This window comes from Neomonachus schauinslandi, chromosome 6, assembly GCF_002201575.2.
Source record: "Neomonachus schauinslandi chromosome 6, ASM220157v2, whole genome shotgun sequence".
Lineage (NCBI taxonomy): Eukaryota > Metazoa > Chordata > Mammalia > Carnivora > Phocidae > Neomonachus > Neomonachus schauinslandi.
The window spans coordinates 43,960,794-43,977,054 of record NC_058408.1 but is presented as its reverse complement, the minus strand read 5'-3'; the positions used below and the strand labels follow the sequence as shown (position 1 = coordinate 43,977,054).

General features: G+C 43.4%; 1 protein-coding gene across 4 annotated transcripts in view; it reads right to left on the bottom strand.

Moving 5' to 3' along the window:
- Nucleotides 1-16,261, bottom strand: part of RGL1 (ral guanine nucleotide dissociation stimulator like 1) — a 158,664-nt gene that overhangs the window by 106,781 nt on the left and 35,622 nt on the right. Inside the window, exons 1-2 of one of the 4 annotated variants that reach the window (XM_021682581.2) lie at nucleotides 16,105-16,243; nucleotides 14,949-15,059 (exon numbers count right to left, since the gene is read on the bottom strand). The exons of 1 other annotated variant lie outside the window; for it this stretch is intronic. In XM_021682581.2, coding sequence (XP_021538256.1) covers nucleotides 14,949-15,059; nucleotides 16,105-16,131 — 138 coding nt within the window. In that variant the 5' untranslated portion in view covers nucleotides 16,132-16,243. Of the gene's footprint in view, nucleotides 1-14,948; nucleotides 15,060-16,104; nucleotides 16,244-16,261 lie in introns of those variants that run through there. 2 more of the 4 variants (XM_044916387.1, XM_044916384.1) reach the window with 2 other exon arrangements.

Here is a 16,261-nt window from a genome sequence, read left to right as displayed (position 1 = left end):
CAGCGCCCTGGTAACTGCCCCCCCCCCGCCCCCATCTTGTGTACTGTAAGCACATGTTTTCTCTCAGGAGGGAAGAGGACTGGTGTGGTCCTAGATTGCAGTACAGCCTCTTCTGATTTCAACAGGACATGGTGGGTGGAAGATCTAAGGGCCAAAGAGAAACTTGTCCAACCCAGCTTGGCTCAAAGGTCATTAAGAAACCACCCTCCTTCTTAGAAAGTATCACCACCCACCGAGGAGACCATTTTGAGGAAGTTTCTAGAAGAAACTAATCAGACAAAGTCACTCCCAGCTCCAGGGACACTTTATTGCTGGGCAACACAGGTCCTGACGTCAGATGGCAGAATGGCAGCCGTCCTTAGTTGACCCTTCCCTCTGGGCTGGTCCTGAGTAGCTACTGTTTTTTGGATGAGCCCTCGTGCTCAGATTTACTTTGATGCTGGGTCTGGTTTAGTTGAAAAGTTCTAGAAGAGCTTCCACCAACCAGACCTGAAATCTACATGGTATTCATGGTACCAACCTGTCCTCTTACAGAGCAGACCAGGCCTCCTGGTAATGCTTTAAATTAAGCTGGACCACCCTAGAACAGTGATTTTCAACCTTTTTAATGACAATTCATAGCAAAAAGAAAAGATACGTTTTACAAGTGACTCAGTAAACACATACATGTATTTAAAACAAGAAGTTTCAGAATAATACCATTCTGATATTTTCTATTCCGTTCTGTTCCAATTTTAAAATACCAATTTTTGACCCACTGAATTGATTTCAGAACACACTAATAAACTACATCCTGTGTTTTTAAATGCGAGGCCCTAGAACAACTGACAGATAGAAATATAATGCCAGTCCCAATATGTAATTTTAAATTTGCTAGTAGCCACATTTTAAAAAAAGTAAAAGAAACAGATGAAATGAATTTTAACAATATATTTTATTTAATACATTATATCAAAATATTACCATTTCAACATGTGATCACTATAGAAACTCACTGAGCTATTTTACATGATGGGTTTGCATGCACAGAGCATTTCAATTTGGACTAGCCACATGTCCAAATGCCCAATAGGCACCTGTGGCTAGTAGCTACCATATTGAATAGTGTAGCCCTGGAGAGTTCTGGCCCCACACCCCAGAGCAGAGCACACAATGGTGTTCAGCAGAAGAAAGGGGTGCGTTCCACTCCTCACATGCCCTCACCTCATTGTACTATCAGGCTCCTCGTAAAAGCTCCACAGTCCTGATAAAGGAGAGGAGATTTCACAGGAAAAAGGACAGAAATGAAGCTCGTTAACCAATAACAGATAGGCACTATCACCTTGAAACTCCTTAAACACAAAGTCCAAATGCAGTTTTTTGTGACATGAGAAATAGAACAAATGTCACAAAAGATTCAAACTAGAAAGTAACTTCTAGAGAATTTGTTCTGAAAAATATATCTTGCTGATTACAAAACTGAATAAATAGCAGGACTGCAACTATGTGGACAAAGACTAGAAGATAAAGAGCCAATGTATAAACAACTGTGTTATAGCGGTAGGATTATGATCCTTTTAAAAAAATATATGGATAATGATGTTGCATCACTTTTTTAAGAATAACTTTAAGAATTGCTTAAAAAGGTGCTTCCTTCTGTCCAAAGCAAACATAGATGCCATCGAATCCCTATACACAGAAAAAGGTGAGGAAAGCATGCTCCATAAAAAGGCAAGAAAGATCAGAAGCAGTCAGAAAATTTGCTCTTGCCAGAGCCAATGACACCAGGAGAGTCTGAATGAAAACACCTAACAACAGCTAGAATCCTGAAAACTTCCGGCATAGGCTTTGCATTTCGCTTGAAGTAGAAATTCAAGAGTTAAGAATGTAAGACCACAGAGAAGAGGAAAGTTGGAGAGGGTAAGAGAGCAAAGGGAGTTGAGTTTTACTTGTGAACACTGAAAAGTATACAAATAATATGTTTATATAATAACATATAATTTACTTCACATATTTTTCCCTTTTTGCCAGTGAATCCTGGTAAGGAACAGCACACCCGGAGAGAGTGCCCTACACAACAAGCCTGCCACAAAGATCTCAGACAGCCTTCACCATGATGTGCATAACCCTAGTGGTCATGTGCATGGAGGGTGTCAGATCCTTTTACAAAAATGTGTTGCACAGAGCATAGCCAAATTGGCTTGACACTGGGTCAATGCAAGCTTGAAGCAAATTGGAACCATCAGATTAAGATATAATAAAATATGTGAAAACCCTAAGTAAAATAACTTTGAAATCCAAAGAGAAATTGCATTCCCAAAAGTCTATCTTTGACCCGTGACTCAAACCTATATGTCACCACAAAATTTATGGATTAACTCTAAATACCACCTTATCCCATCTATAGAGGTCACCATCACAGTTAAGTCAAGTTTTGTAAGATTGTGAAATGTGTCCATCAAATAATGATAACAAAAATGAGGCAAAAGCAGCATCTTCCTTTTTCATTGTGTCATTTGGTGACACATAAAATAGAAATTAAATCTAGCTTACTTATTTAATATTTTTCCTTTTTGTTTCAAAATATAAGATTTACAACATCACCAAATGGCAAAAAAAATAAAAAAGAAGTCATAAAGATACACGTTTTATAATAGAGGTAAGGCCAAACAATTTATAAGGTGCTTACTGGGTACCGAGTGTGGCTCAGACATGGTCCCAGGTGATGGGAGTACAAAGATTGATTCAACGGGGGTCCCCACCCCCGAAGCACACAAAGGAACAGGGCAGAGAGGAAAAAAATAAATAAAAGGATATGTTGTGATAAGTGCTATAAGAGAGCTTTTGGTAAAGTGCTAAGGAGACCCAGATGAAAGGGTAATTATCCCAGAAGAGGGATCAGGAAGGGTAGAAGAGTAAAGATGACATTTGAGCTGGGACTTGAAAGGTAAGTGGGAGTTCATCAGTCAGTCAATCAGGGAGCAGAAAAGCACTACAGGCTGATTCAGCGGCAGAAGCAGTGACAGGAGGGTGACAGAGCTGCTCAGAAACATGGACGTCACTAGGGATAATGAAATCTACAAGTCTGGATTCTCCAGGAGGGATACAGCTAGTTCTTTTCTTGGAGATATATCCACATAGGGAGGTGGGGTGACAAATGGAAGGAAATCTTTTAACCCTTCATCAGCCCTGTTGCTGGAACTCTCAGCGAAACAGGGAGTTCAGGTTAGGACTGGGGGCTGCTATCAGAGCTGCTGTCCACCTGCACTTTTTGGCCCAGCCATCTAAAGTTGTATCCGGGATAAACCCTCAAGCAGACCCTCATCTGTGGATGGTCTAGGTCAACACTGGGTAGAAAGTCATTTTTGTAAAGAATATCATAATCCTCCAACTCTAACCAAAGAATGTTCATGAAGAAACATTTTCATCAACTTTAACTCCCTGAGAAACGCTTCTGTGGGAGTGCAATGACTGCCGATCCCTCTGGGATGCCCACACCAGCGAGTTGGAAGAACGCTGCTTCCTGGGGTTCCCCTGATCGCGGAGCCACTGCTTTGCACGTAGATGAATATTAAACTTGCACCTCAAAGTCAGTGCCCAAGAGTTCCTTCTCCTTCAGCACCATACACAGAGTCAGCAGATGTGGGGAGAAGTCAGTGTTTGTCAGTGACACTTAACGTGAACAAAGCACTTGCTCAACACCTTTGTACAAGAGATTTAATTTTCATTTAGAGCTCTGAGTACAAGGGTCAATTAGTCCATAAGTCAGCTGAGAATGGGTGCTAATAACAGGGAATGGGTGCGGGGGTTTGAGTATCTTGAGAGAGGAGGAAAGGATCTTCAGATGCTCAGGGGGAACCCTATATGAATAGAAGGAAGGTCAGCTTCATGTGCAAGCAGCCAGAGACCCTGGAGACTATTTTTAATCCAGAAGAAGTACAGGAAGGAACAGGAACAACAACAAAAAAGGAACTCACCCAGGAGACATGGAAAGCAAGAAGGAAGTAACAGTAACAAGCAAATGGAAAGGAAGTGAGAAAAAAAGATCTGAAAACTAAAATTGTATTCCTAACAGGGAAGCCAGGAACGTTGTAGGAAAAGGCTGAAAGAGGAGAAAAACAGAAAGCAACAATAGGACTACTCAGAGGAAGTATTTTAAATGCCTAATCTTATGAGGGTCAGTGTGGGTCGGCTGGTAACATTCTTGCCTCTGGCATTAGGTCATGAGTTCAAGTCCCACATCAGGATTTGGCCTCAAACCAAGCTTTGATTTTCCAGCAGCTCTGGAAGGCTGGAAGCATTTTCCATTCCTTGGTGCATTAACTTTACCACCCTGCTCTGCACCAAATTAAAAGTACCAGAAAGAAAGGGAGAATCAAAGAAAACTAACAGCCATTATCTAAAAAAAAAAAAAAAAAAAAGATACTGGAGAGAATAAGGAAAGAAAGAGAAAGAAGGAAGTTTTCATTTTCATATGTAAAATATTCACTGCATTTGTCTTTAGACTCCTGTGAATATGGGGTATTTATGTCCCCACATCCAAACTATAGCGAGAAGCCCTGTCTACGTTTTCAGTGCACCTACAAATCCAGGAATATCAATGGCGGTAGCAGAGGAAACACTACTCCTTGCTGAACATGAAGATATCATTAAGTAAACAGCAAGTGGGGAGAAAAAAATATAGAAAGGATTCTCTCTGGGATGAGGGAAGAAAAGGAGGACTAATGAACAGACCATATGCCCATCGAGCACTTAGGCAGTGAGGAAAGAGAGAGAGAAAAAAAAATGACTTTAGGTTAAATAACAACAAGAAGACTACCCTTATATTTGTATAATTATTTACATATTAAAAAGTACTTTTATACATTAACTCAGATGATCCTGACAAAACCTACAGGCAGAAGGAAAAGCAGGTATTTGCACCACATCACAGGTAAGGGAAGTGAAGATTTAAAAACCCACGAGACACTCTGAAAGTCACAACCTCAGGAGCAATTCAGCTCATTCCTAGTTTGGGGCTCAAGTACTACATTAGCTAATCGACGTGCGGTACAGTGGGAAATTTTTACCTTTATTTGAACTTCTGAAGTTGAATCCGGAACTTGAAATTCATGGGGCAAGCACAGTTTGCTAACATCCTAAGTTATGTCCAACAAAGAATGATCAGCATAATGCTTACCAATGTAGAAAAGTGGTTTCCTACCCTCCTGTTTTTTTCAGTCAGAAATAGCAAATATAATTTTTAAGTAGTAAAATATTTTTAAGGCATTAAAATAAGCACACCAACCAATTAACTATTTGGGAAAACTGGAGGAATTTAAAATGCAAAATATTAGAGCCCAAGTGATAATTGCCCTTCGCTGTACAGGCAGCCAGACGGAGAAAACACAATAGATATTGCTTCTAATAAACAAGGTTTACCAAACACTGCCGTGGTCCTTCCTCCCAGATGTGCAAAAGGAGAAAGTGATGTCAGGAACATGCCTTAAAGCCTTGCTAATGCTGCTTCTTATACAATCTGGTTTATATACAGCCCCAGGCTTCGGGGGACTCGGGTAGAAAAGGCACCCACGCTTCTACAAGTTTCCACGGCAGGGTTCAAAAGAGGGCCCCAACAGTGGGGTCCCGATGAGAGCCCCACCCTCAGAGGGCGTCCCATAACCTAGGCACTGTGCCAAGCGCCTTATAGACATGACTCAGTCACTCCTCACAGTCCTTCTGTCAGAAGGGACTGCTGGTGTCCTCTCTACGAGTGCAAGGATCGTCACGTCACAGCTCAAGCCCACACCACTCACACGTGGCATGGACGAGTTCTGAATTCAGGTCGGCCTGGCTCCAGAGCCCGGGCGCTCTCTTTTTCTGTTGTTAACCGAAGTACAGTTGACATACAATATTGCGTCAGCTTCAGGTGTACAACACCGTGATTCAACAATTCTGTACATTTTGAAAATGCTCACCACAAAAAGCATAGTGACCGTCTGTTACCCATGCAAAGTTTTTACAATATGACTGACTAGTGGCTCTTCAGCAGTGCCCTACGACCTCCTTCAACCCGAGCTTCTGCTGAAAACACCCGTGAGAAGGAAGAGCGACCAGAAGGTGCCAGGTCCTGCCAAGGCTCCAACTGAGGAGAAAGAACCAGGTGCTAGCCCCACAGCCGGGCCTTGATGGCTCCGGGCCTTGTTCATACTTGGGTAAGTCATTTTTAAAATAGATATTCTCATCGTGCTATGCCACTGGGAGGAAGCAACATGGGGACAGAAGATGGCAAATGTTTTCCATGTGCTCCACAAACTAACAAAATGCTTCCGATTTCCTGAATTTTCTATTCAGGAGTGTCCGTTATCTCAATAAATAATTTCTTTTTTTTTTTTTTTAAAGATTTTATTTATTTATTTGAGACAGAGAGAATGAGAGAGAGAGAGCACATGAGAGAGGGGAGGGTCAGAGGGAGAAGCAGGCTCCCTGCCGAGCAGGGAGCCCGATGCAGGACTCGATCCAGGGACTCCAGGATCATGACCTGAGCCGAAGGCAGTCGCTTAACCAACTGAGCCACCCAGGCGCCCTCAATAAATAATTTCAAGTGTTGCAATTTTAATTGGAAAAATCATGACTGTAAAGCATTTTAAACCAATATCTAATCCAGTTTTGATTATTTTTACTTATATCCATTAAATGTTCTTCTGTTAGATAAAAACTGTCCCCATTATTCTAGCCTCATCACCAGCAGCAACAGAAGTTATGTGCACGAGAAGGGCTCATAACCAGGGGAAAGTGCTAGCAAGAGGGTTGCAAAGAGCCTCAGTTGATGCTACTTACCAAAGACATCCTACTTTTAGCAGAAAAGGCTTGCTTTTGCTTTTCCACAGCTTTCTCTAGAATTATGAAACTGGAAGGACTCAACCTTGGCTTCGCTTTTATAAGAGAGGAGAATGGATATTTAAATCAGCAGGAAACAAAATAAAGGAAAAAGTTGAATTGCTCAATTCTTTGCTGAAAGGAGCAAACAAACAGAAAAACGTCTGGGAAAGTTTACATGGGACAAGATTAACTGCGTGGAAACGAATTCAAATGAACGGCCTACAGATGGCACGGGCAATTAAATGGGAGAAAATGTAGGGTAATGAGTCTGTGAGGATGGAAAAATATACAGAACCACTGACAACACACGATCTCACCCCCAACTACCACTGTTATTAGCCTTAGAAGTCACATACTGCAGGCCATAAAGGAGAACACGGCCTGGTGGAACCAAGTGAGGCAGGAACCCCAGCCATCAGAACACGATACGTACGCAGCCACATCCATGGAAAGGCACAGGTATTTCTCCAACGGTTAAGCCGAAAGGATCAGCAAGAGATGACGTGACTCTCTCTTTACAAGACTGACTGAGCTTCCTCCAAGGCGGAGGCTTCAACCTCATATTGGAAGCTTGCCCTACCTTTATTCCTTCCTCCTTCTCTCTGTCTTTACTCTTTTTTTAAACTGAAGGCAGTTCCTAGACAGTGCAAGTTAATCACAAAAATGACACAATTAAGGGAAAACAAGCAAAACATGACAAAGGCAGGCTTTGAATAATTATACAGAAGAGGCCAAGGAGTGACATTCCAAAATGTGGGAAATCCTAAAAAGTTAAATGTGAAAAGACATCTTAATGTAGACCGTGTGTGTGTGTGTGTGTGTGTGTGTGTGTGTGTATAAGAGAGAAAGAGAGATTTTTTCTTGTACATGAGTGGAATTCGCAATCAGACTGAGCCTCCAAGAGCAGTAATGCAGGGAACCAGGACAAACAGTGTCAGAGAGGGGTTAAAGTCAGCGAAGAGGGAAAGGAAAAAGGCCAAGACACCCAACCATAAAATTTCTTGTGTCTCTAACATGACAATTATAAGTTTAACTGCTGTTGTCTAAAATACAGCTCTATAATCATAGTCCTGTGGGTCCCATATTTACTCTCTCTCTCTCTCTCTGTGGCCTACAGATTTAATTTGTTTAGTTTGTAGGGAAACAGAAGACTCAGAAAGAAAGAGAGAGAGAGAGAAAGGAAGAAACCACCAGCTCTTCAAAGTTCTCTGGACTCTGAGAACCACGCACGGCTTGCTGCCTTGCTCACTGTGAGCCCGAGATCTTGTCTCTGGACATGACCTATCAGGCACGCCTGGGTCTGGTTATTCTGCAGGGCCTTCTGACAGGAAAGAAGGCATCTGCTAGCATACACACAGAGGAAGCCTGACCGGAAGTCCCCAGGACATCTCACCCAGTGAACAGAAGGTGACGTGGATCCCAGAAAGCCCAGTTTTTGACAAGCTCTTTGAAGCCAGGGTGCCTGAGATCCTTGCCTGTCAGGTCTCCCATCCCCCACTCCCACCCTCTGTTCTGCTGCCATTCAGGTCCTTGTCCCTTTCCTCACTTCACCTCCACATTAGCCTCCTCCCCCTCCCATGTCCCAGTCTGGCTATCCTTCAGAGTGCGTCCAGCCCTCAGGTGTCAGTCATCTTGTTAAAATGCAGATCTGGCCATGCCACTCTGCTTAAAGCCCTTCCGTGACTAACTAGCATTCAGGATGGAGCGAACCCCATAGCTTAGCCCAGGATGGAGCTCAACTCTGGAGATAGCCACACCCATCAGCAACCCAGGCATGAGCTAGCTGACTCAAACACAGATGAAAGACTCCCAGGGACATGACTGAGCCTTTCTCGCTAGCCTCCTTTCCTGTCACCTTCCCACCAGGTGTCCTTCCCTCTTCCCCACACTGAGCCCCACACAGTGCTCTCACCTCCAGCCTCCATGCTTCCCCCCACCCTGTGCTGACTGGAATGCCTGCCTCCAATGCCCACACTTCTTTTAACTCCAGCTCTTTACTAAAGAGCCCTCTCTTCCATGCAGCCTTCCTGGAGTGCCCACTCCCCACCTCCCATCTGATTTTCGTGCCCTCCTCCGGGGTTCCCCTAGCACACAGATTTCTTGCGTGGCACTGATCATACTCACCTCAATATGCTGTAATCAGTTTACGTTTCTGTCTCCCCTACTCCCTGGAAGTTCCTTCAGAATGAGTTGTGTTTTGTTTTAGTTTGGATTCCCAAGACTTAACATGGTACTTGGCATAATGTAGGTTTTTGATGAATAAAGGAATACTATCGAAGGCAAGGTTAGCTGACTCAAACACAGATGACAGAATCATACAAACAGATGAGCAACAGCAGTGAGGAAGTTCATACTGGATGTGTTTACTAGCAAAGGGCCCAGAAACTGCCAAAAACTCCAGACTCCAAATCACTCTGGAGATAGCCACACCCATCAGCAACTCAGACATGAGCTAGCTGAGCTTTTCCAGTGGAATGAAGCAACATTTGGTATCTTCCCCCATTTAACCAAAACTTTCCTTGCTCTGTTTACAGAAATCTTTTTTTTTTTCCATATCATGAGATATGATATCATGGTATACCATGGTAGAAATTTTAATGTCTTACTAATTTTAGCTTACTATTGTAAATTTTAACATAAAATGTGTAAGACAGTCACTGTAAGATTCTGATTATTTAGGAGGGGCATGTGTAAAAGGAACATATACCATGGACAAAGGAAACTGAAATAAGTAGGACAGGGCAATGACAAATTCCAGCAAGGCACTCAAGGAGAAAAGCACAGTATTTACCATATTGCTCTCCTTTTCTTTTTCTAAATTGAAGACTTCAAGAAACTTTCTCTTTATAATTATACAGAAATAAGAACAAAATATGTTTATAAGACTGACCTAACAGAATGTATACTTTAAGTATAAGGAGTTAATGTACCTCTTACATTTGTATTATTATGTATTTGACAGGGGTAGACGTGTATTTGGAACTCAGCTGAGTAGTCCCTTGAATTGCTGAACTGAACTGGATATTCTTAATTGCAGGCTGAATACCCCTCACCCAGATCCCAACAGATTTTAAAAACAATGAAAGGATCCAACATCATAATGATATCTCGGGCACTTGAAATTGACAACATTTTCTTGATCGGTGCAGGTTACCATATTAGTGGATTATTTCAGAAACATGTTCCCAAGGTCAAAAGGAAAAAGATCAGTTGATTCGGCTACAGATGGCTGCTAAATTTTGAAATTTACTTTCTAAAGCCTAAATTCAACACTCTGATAGACAGGAATAATGCAACCCAAGGGCCTGTTTTCCTAGATGAAAACAAGGATGACCAACTGTAAACTTAGGGCTCCTCTAGGGCTTAGCTCCTTACAATTCTAAAATCCCGCTCCTGAGCTTTCCAACCACACATAGTTGTAATGCTTGCCAACACTTTTTAACTCATGCATTGCCTTTCTTTCTTCAATATTCAGCAGTAAGACAAGTACAACGGGGTCTCTTGCTTTTAAAAGGTACTGGGGAAGTGTATAGTTAATTCACTGCTGTGAATTTTTTCCTTAAAATGAATAATCACTACCTTTGTTTGTGCCCCGCTTTGTTCCGGAAAGAATGTAAGATAGCTATAATCATTACCTAATTGATTTTTCTCGCTCCCACACACCCCTCCTCTTCTTTGTAAGCTAACATCTTCATGCTGATTGTGTTTTAAATGAGGAGCAACCACACATTCATATGTATCAAGACAATATTAGTGTCCCAAAAAGGGAAGAAGTTCGGTCTATTCATTCAACAAATTCTGAGTTTCTGCCAACTAGATGGCCACGGTTCCCACTTCACCAAGTTTACAGTCTAGTGAGGGATAGAAGCAAATAACCAGACAATTACAACAGAGTGAGCTAAATACATGACAGAGAAAGAGAATGCTTCTGGAACCTGCAGAAGGGGCATCTCCTCCAGACTTGGGAGATCAGAGAACCTTCCCGTAAGTGAAGTTAGCTGAAAACTTGAGGAACCGTAGGCTATTTGAAGGTAATATGATAGCAACACCACCAAAACACCAGATAGAGTCAGTCCAAATAGTTTATCCCAGTGAGAGTCAACTTCTTGATCCAGATGTGACAAGTGGTCATCTTGCTGCTGCACCCAGACGACTCATGGACTGGCCACAATTCATTCCAAACACTAGGTTCTATAACAGGTTTCCAGTTCCCTTTATTTCTAAATATATTCTGCTTTCTCCTGTCCTAGTTCACTGTCTTTACCAGCCTCCCAACAATCAAGCATTTCAACTCAACCCAACAAGGGCCTATGTGGGAGACAGGGTGATAGATAAAGGACACAGGGAAGGGAGGAACTGGGGCCCCACCTCAAGAACCACATAACCACAGAACCATAAAACTGAGAAAAGCCATGTGACCACCCACTGACCATACCACTCCCCACAAACCTTGCTGAGGTCCCCTAGCACTACCAATCCTGCTTGAGAAACAAATATCCCCACTTTGAACTTATCTTAGGTTGGACGCATTTCTCTGTACCCAGCATCTGTTATATTCTAAAGACAGCAGACTGGGCTCCGGACACCAGAGCCCCTTCCCTAACAGTTGGATCCTCATCCTCTGTCCCTTTGAGTATTCTTCCAAAAATGGTATATTTCCTGTGTCCAGAGAATACGGATGTTTTCTTAAATCATTTCTACATATCACTGTCAATATAAAACCACAACACTGAGACCAAAGAAAAATAACAAGTTTTGACCATTTGCTCTTCCAGAAATCACTGGACATTCTACAAGCTGATTGAATGGTTGGATGGAATTACTTGCTCATGTCCCTTCCAATCCGGAGACTTTATGATCCTACGACATAATTGCAGCCATCTCTCCTTAAGGGCTATAGCTAGGAAAAATTATCCCAGTGTACGAAGTTATTGTAGAGGGAGAATCGGGTCAGCATTTCAATAATACTTGGCTTTTCGAAGTTGTCCAACATAACCTCACTGGTAACAGGCAAAACCGCAGCTGCAGAGAGAAGTAAATGCAGCCTGGGCCATACTCAGTTGTATATTTTACAACCAAAGGCGGAGGGTTTTACTTCAGAAGATCAATGATACACAAAATTGAACAAATAAAAAAAAAAAAGAATGTTCTAAATGTTTTGGATTGTATGATACTTCCCATCTAAGGATGTGTAATTATTTTTGCTATCCTTTCCGAACTGAATCTTAATTACTTTTTGAGATCTGAGTAGCAGAAAATTAAAAACTTGTGCTCAGTCTTTAAGGCGTTTTGAAAAAGCCTTATAGATATGTAACAAGACCTACGCCCACCCTCATGCGCTACAGAACCTCATACATCTCTTTGGTGCTCCACACTTTACACATCCAAGAGTTTCTCACTAAGATACATATCTTCACAAGAAATGTCTCAACTTGTGGTTCAAACTATCATTCAGAGCGTCAAGAAGAGAAAGTCCCATCACTCAAGTCCTGCACCAGACATCACATCCAGGCAAAAAGTACGCCATATGCACCTTTGGTCTTCTGAGCCAATGTTCTCTTCCACTCTCATGGGAAACAGCCAGAAGGTTCCAGGCAGTTCCTGACTACAAGGAACTAACCAACTGGGTTCGAATCCAACCTCTACCACTTCCGAGGTGTATGACCCTGGCAAGCAATTTAACCTCTCTAGGCATTAATTTCTTTATGTGGGGGGGGAAATAATAATCACAACACCACCTTCCTCATAAGATTATTGACATATTTCAGTAATACCCTCACCTCACCTCAATCTCTAGTTCACTCTAAAACTGGTTGCTTTGGAGAATTTTGAAAGGGCTACTGGAACATAGGAAAACAAATATGGAGAAGCCACTCAGTCCTAAAAAGAAGGGTTTTGTAATTACTATGGCTCAATTGGTTGAGTCACATTTAATTAAATCTGGAATTTCCAAGGACAAAAAAACAGAGCTTCCCAACAGGACACCTAAGATAAGAAAACAAGTGGGATCAGAGCTGGAAGTTCTTAAGAACATGCTGTTGAGGGCTGGGGTGGTAGCCACAAATCACACAAATGCACTGGAGGGTAAGGGACAGATTCTTCTACCAACCAGAAGAAATCTTTTCACGTTGTCCTCCCTCTCAATATCTCAGTACTACTGCTAAATCCAGGGTGAACCAACTCTTAACTGTATAAATCTGAGAATGCTGAGTGGGGGAGAGAAGAGAAGCAGAGTCCAGTGAACAGAACGGTCAGTGAGAATCATGAAATAACTGTGAACATCTCAATGAACCACACTCTGTGGGTTTGGGGCCTACAGAGTTAACCCCTCCATTTCCCCATAACTTCTTCACTCATGGCTGTTGTGTTGGCTGAAAACTAAAACTGTCACCCAAGCAACATCAGTCTCCTCAGAAAGAGAGGAACAACCCAGCATCAGGAAATACAATGACCCTTTCCAAGGCAACTGGTTTAGAACTTGTAAATCATTGTGAAACACCAAGACAGGCCAAACCACATCAATACCACATTTAAATAAAATGCATATACACAACCACCCAAAACAAAGAGATGACTCATCAGAACTCTAGTTCTGCCTTCCTTCCTTCCCTATCAGGTCTGCTGAGGATGCACCTAATGCATTTGAAAGTCAGACTCTGAGTAAGGTAACTGCTTGATAAGTGAAGGCCTCCGGTTTTCTAGTGCCCTAGTGGGTGGTTCCTCGGCCCAAAGTACAGAGCAGGAAAGGCCTGAGTTGAGGCAGCTGGGAACCCAGAGCAGTGAAGGCCTGTGTCAGCAGACCAGCGAACCCACAGCGGAGAAGATCCCTGCTGTGGCCCATCCTGCCTGAAACTCAGGGGACTTACAAGTTACACGTTGCCTCTAGCCTCCCTGTGAGGCCCTGGGCAGTTTTGTTTCCTGTCCGCCTTCACACCCTCCCTTTGAATGCTGCTCAAGCACTGAATTCTGTGAGACACAAAGCCAGTGAAGATTGAATGCAAGTGCATAATCTTCATTGCCCTCCAGTCCATCCCCTGTGAAGCCTGAGTGTGGCTCGAATGAGGCCAGGTGAAGGCACACTCCATCCCCTCTCTTCAGCCCACCCTGATCTTCTTTCTCAAGGCTTTCTGGGTCACCTCTCACTGCTCTGAGGATTACTTCTATCTCCAGATCGAGAATTCCTTTGTTCTTCCACAGGCTGGTATCTGCCCGAGGAGTGATCCTGTCACTAAGCTTTCCATTTCTCCCTGGGATGTGTTGAAGGAGCCAGTAGGTGGTAACAGATAACTCACATGATCCCAACCAAGATTTCAGAACCTTGGTGGAAAAAGTCTTGCTTATGGAAGCAGTGTTTCCCCAAAGACCCAGCACTCTGTGCCCATTACACATGAAATCATGGGCACGACACATGCATTTGTCTCCTCACGGGCTGCAAAGAGGAGGTAACAGTGGGAAATCTGCCACCACCTCCCCCCAGTAGGAAGATAGGCAGATCCGGAATGGTCTGTCCCCTGAGCGAGCATTCTGGGTACTTGGTGAAGGTACAGGAGGAGAGGGGCTGTCAGCATCAGTAGGGGAAGGACAGGGAGAGAAAAGGGTGCCATCTGAGCCAAACTGCTTATGGCTCTTGTCTAACAGAGTGCTGCTTTCTGGTCCTGTTACTGCGTGTCACTTTCTGCCACGCCACCCCCACTCTATTTGCCAAAGACCTCAAGATGTTTCTAAGAGGTTCTGAATTATTGACAAACCGAGGGAAGATGCTTTGGGAAACATTAAGTACAGAAACAGACCTGTACCGCTAGTGCAAACACTCGGTCATTGGCAGTTTCCTTTTTAAGGCCAAAAGAGAAGAAGGAGAAGGAAAAGGAGAAGGAGAAGAAGATGAAGAAGACGAAGAAGAAGACGAAGAAGAAGATGAAGAAGAAGAAGAAGAAGAAGAAGAAGAAGAAGAAGAAGAAGAAGAAGAAGAAGGAAGAAGAAGAAGAAGGAAGAAGAAGAAGAAGAAAGAAGAAGAAGAAGAAAAGCCTGCCTCTGCTAAATAATGATGATATTCACAGAACAACAGACACTGCAACTCCAAAGTTCACAGTCTCTCCGGCTTTACTCACCCCTAGCCATCTTGCTCCTTTATTGGCAGCCTGTTGAATCTGGACTCTTTTGAGGGTGACATGGTACACAGCGCCTTCCTCTACCTCTTCACCCCAGTCCTGAATCGAGCTCTGCCAGGGGGTGGGATAAAGAGAAAGAAAAAGAGTATTTTTTTTTCCTCTCTGCTAACCACAATCTATCCCAGCTGCTTTACTGCTTACACCAGCACTCAGGGCACAAGATGGGCTGTTCAAAATAAATATTACCATCAGAGCAATATAAGACACATTGCGATAGAGGGAATGCTGAAATTTTCTTGGCTCCCAGTCCTTTCCTGTGGTATCAGGATCCCCGGACTTTTCCATGTAGTTCTTTTTCCTAGACTCACTCACATATCTTAGGTTTTGTTTTGCTTTTTTTGTTGTTGTTGTTCTTTTAAAGTCTTTTCTTCCCCCTCCCCTTAAGACACTGTGATTTATTTAGTCCTGGTTAACTCCCCTCCCCATAAGTGAAAGGAAAAATAATTCGTTGGTAGAAAAAGTTGGTACTACTTTCATAATGGCTCAGTTATTTGAGCATACTACATTTTAAACTCAGGCACAAACAAGTGTTTAAAATGCCAAGAGTCCTCTCTCCTTTGGAAGTGAAATGCTTCCCGTGTCTTTTTCTTCTCTTGCTGCGTTGGGACCCAAAGAGTGAGCGCGGTCGGGGGTAGAAAGTTATTTCCGTAAAATAATCTGGCAAGTGCAAAAAAAACAAACCAAACTAAAACAAAAAAAAGCAACACAGCATCATGCAACTTAAAGTAAGACGCGTGCGGCGACTCCCTGGATTTCCATGTCCCCAGCTAAACCTGAAGTTGTGTTAAAGAGCCACTGGGACGCAGAGGCGCTCCCGGGGCCACCCCGACTAACAGTTCTCGGTCCTGACAAGTTTTCCCTTCCCCACAAACAGCTGCCCCAGACACACCAAAGGCTACTGGCGAGAAAGTAGGTGCGATGAGAGGGAGAAGACACGCCGAGAGGAAGGCATACAAAGCAGAGCGAGAAAGCCTCAGCTCCCGAGCAGGGGATCGGATGGCTGCGTTCGCTCCGAGTGAGTCCAAAACACGCCCAGAGAAAGCGGGAGAAGAGTCCCCACCAGAGAAGCCTCGGGAGAAGGCAGAGCTCTCGTTACCATTTTAGCTTGCCAAAGCAATTTCATTCTCAGGTTTCTCTCCGGTCCGCGGCCGCGGCATGGTGCGCCCCGCTCCGGGGCCCACGCAGTGTCGGCCGGCGCGGCCGCCGCGCCCCCAGCCCACCGCCCGCGCAGCCGCCGCGCCCCGAGCGAGCAC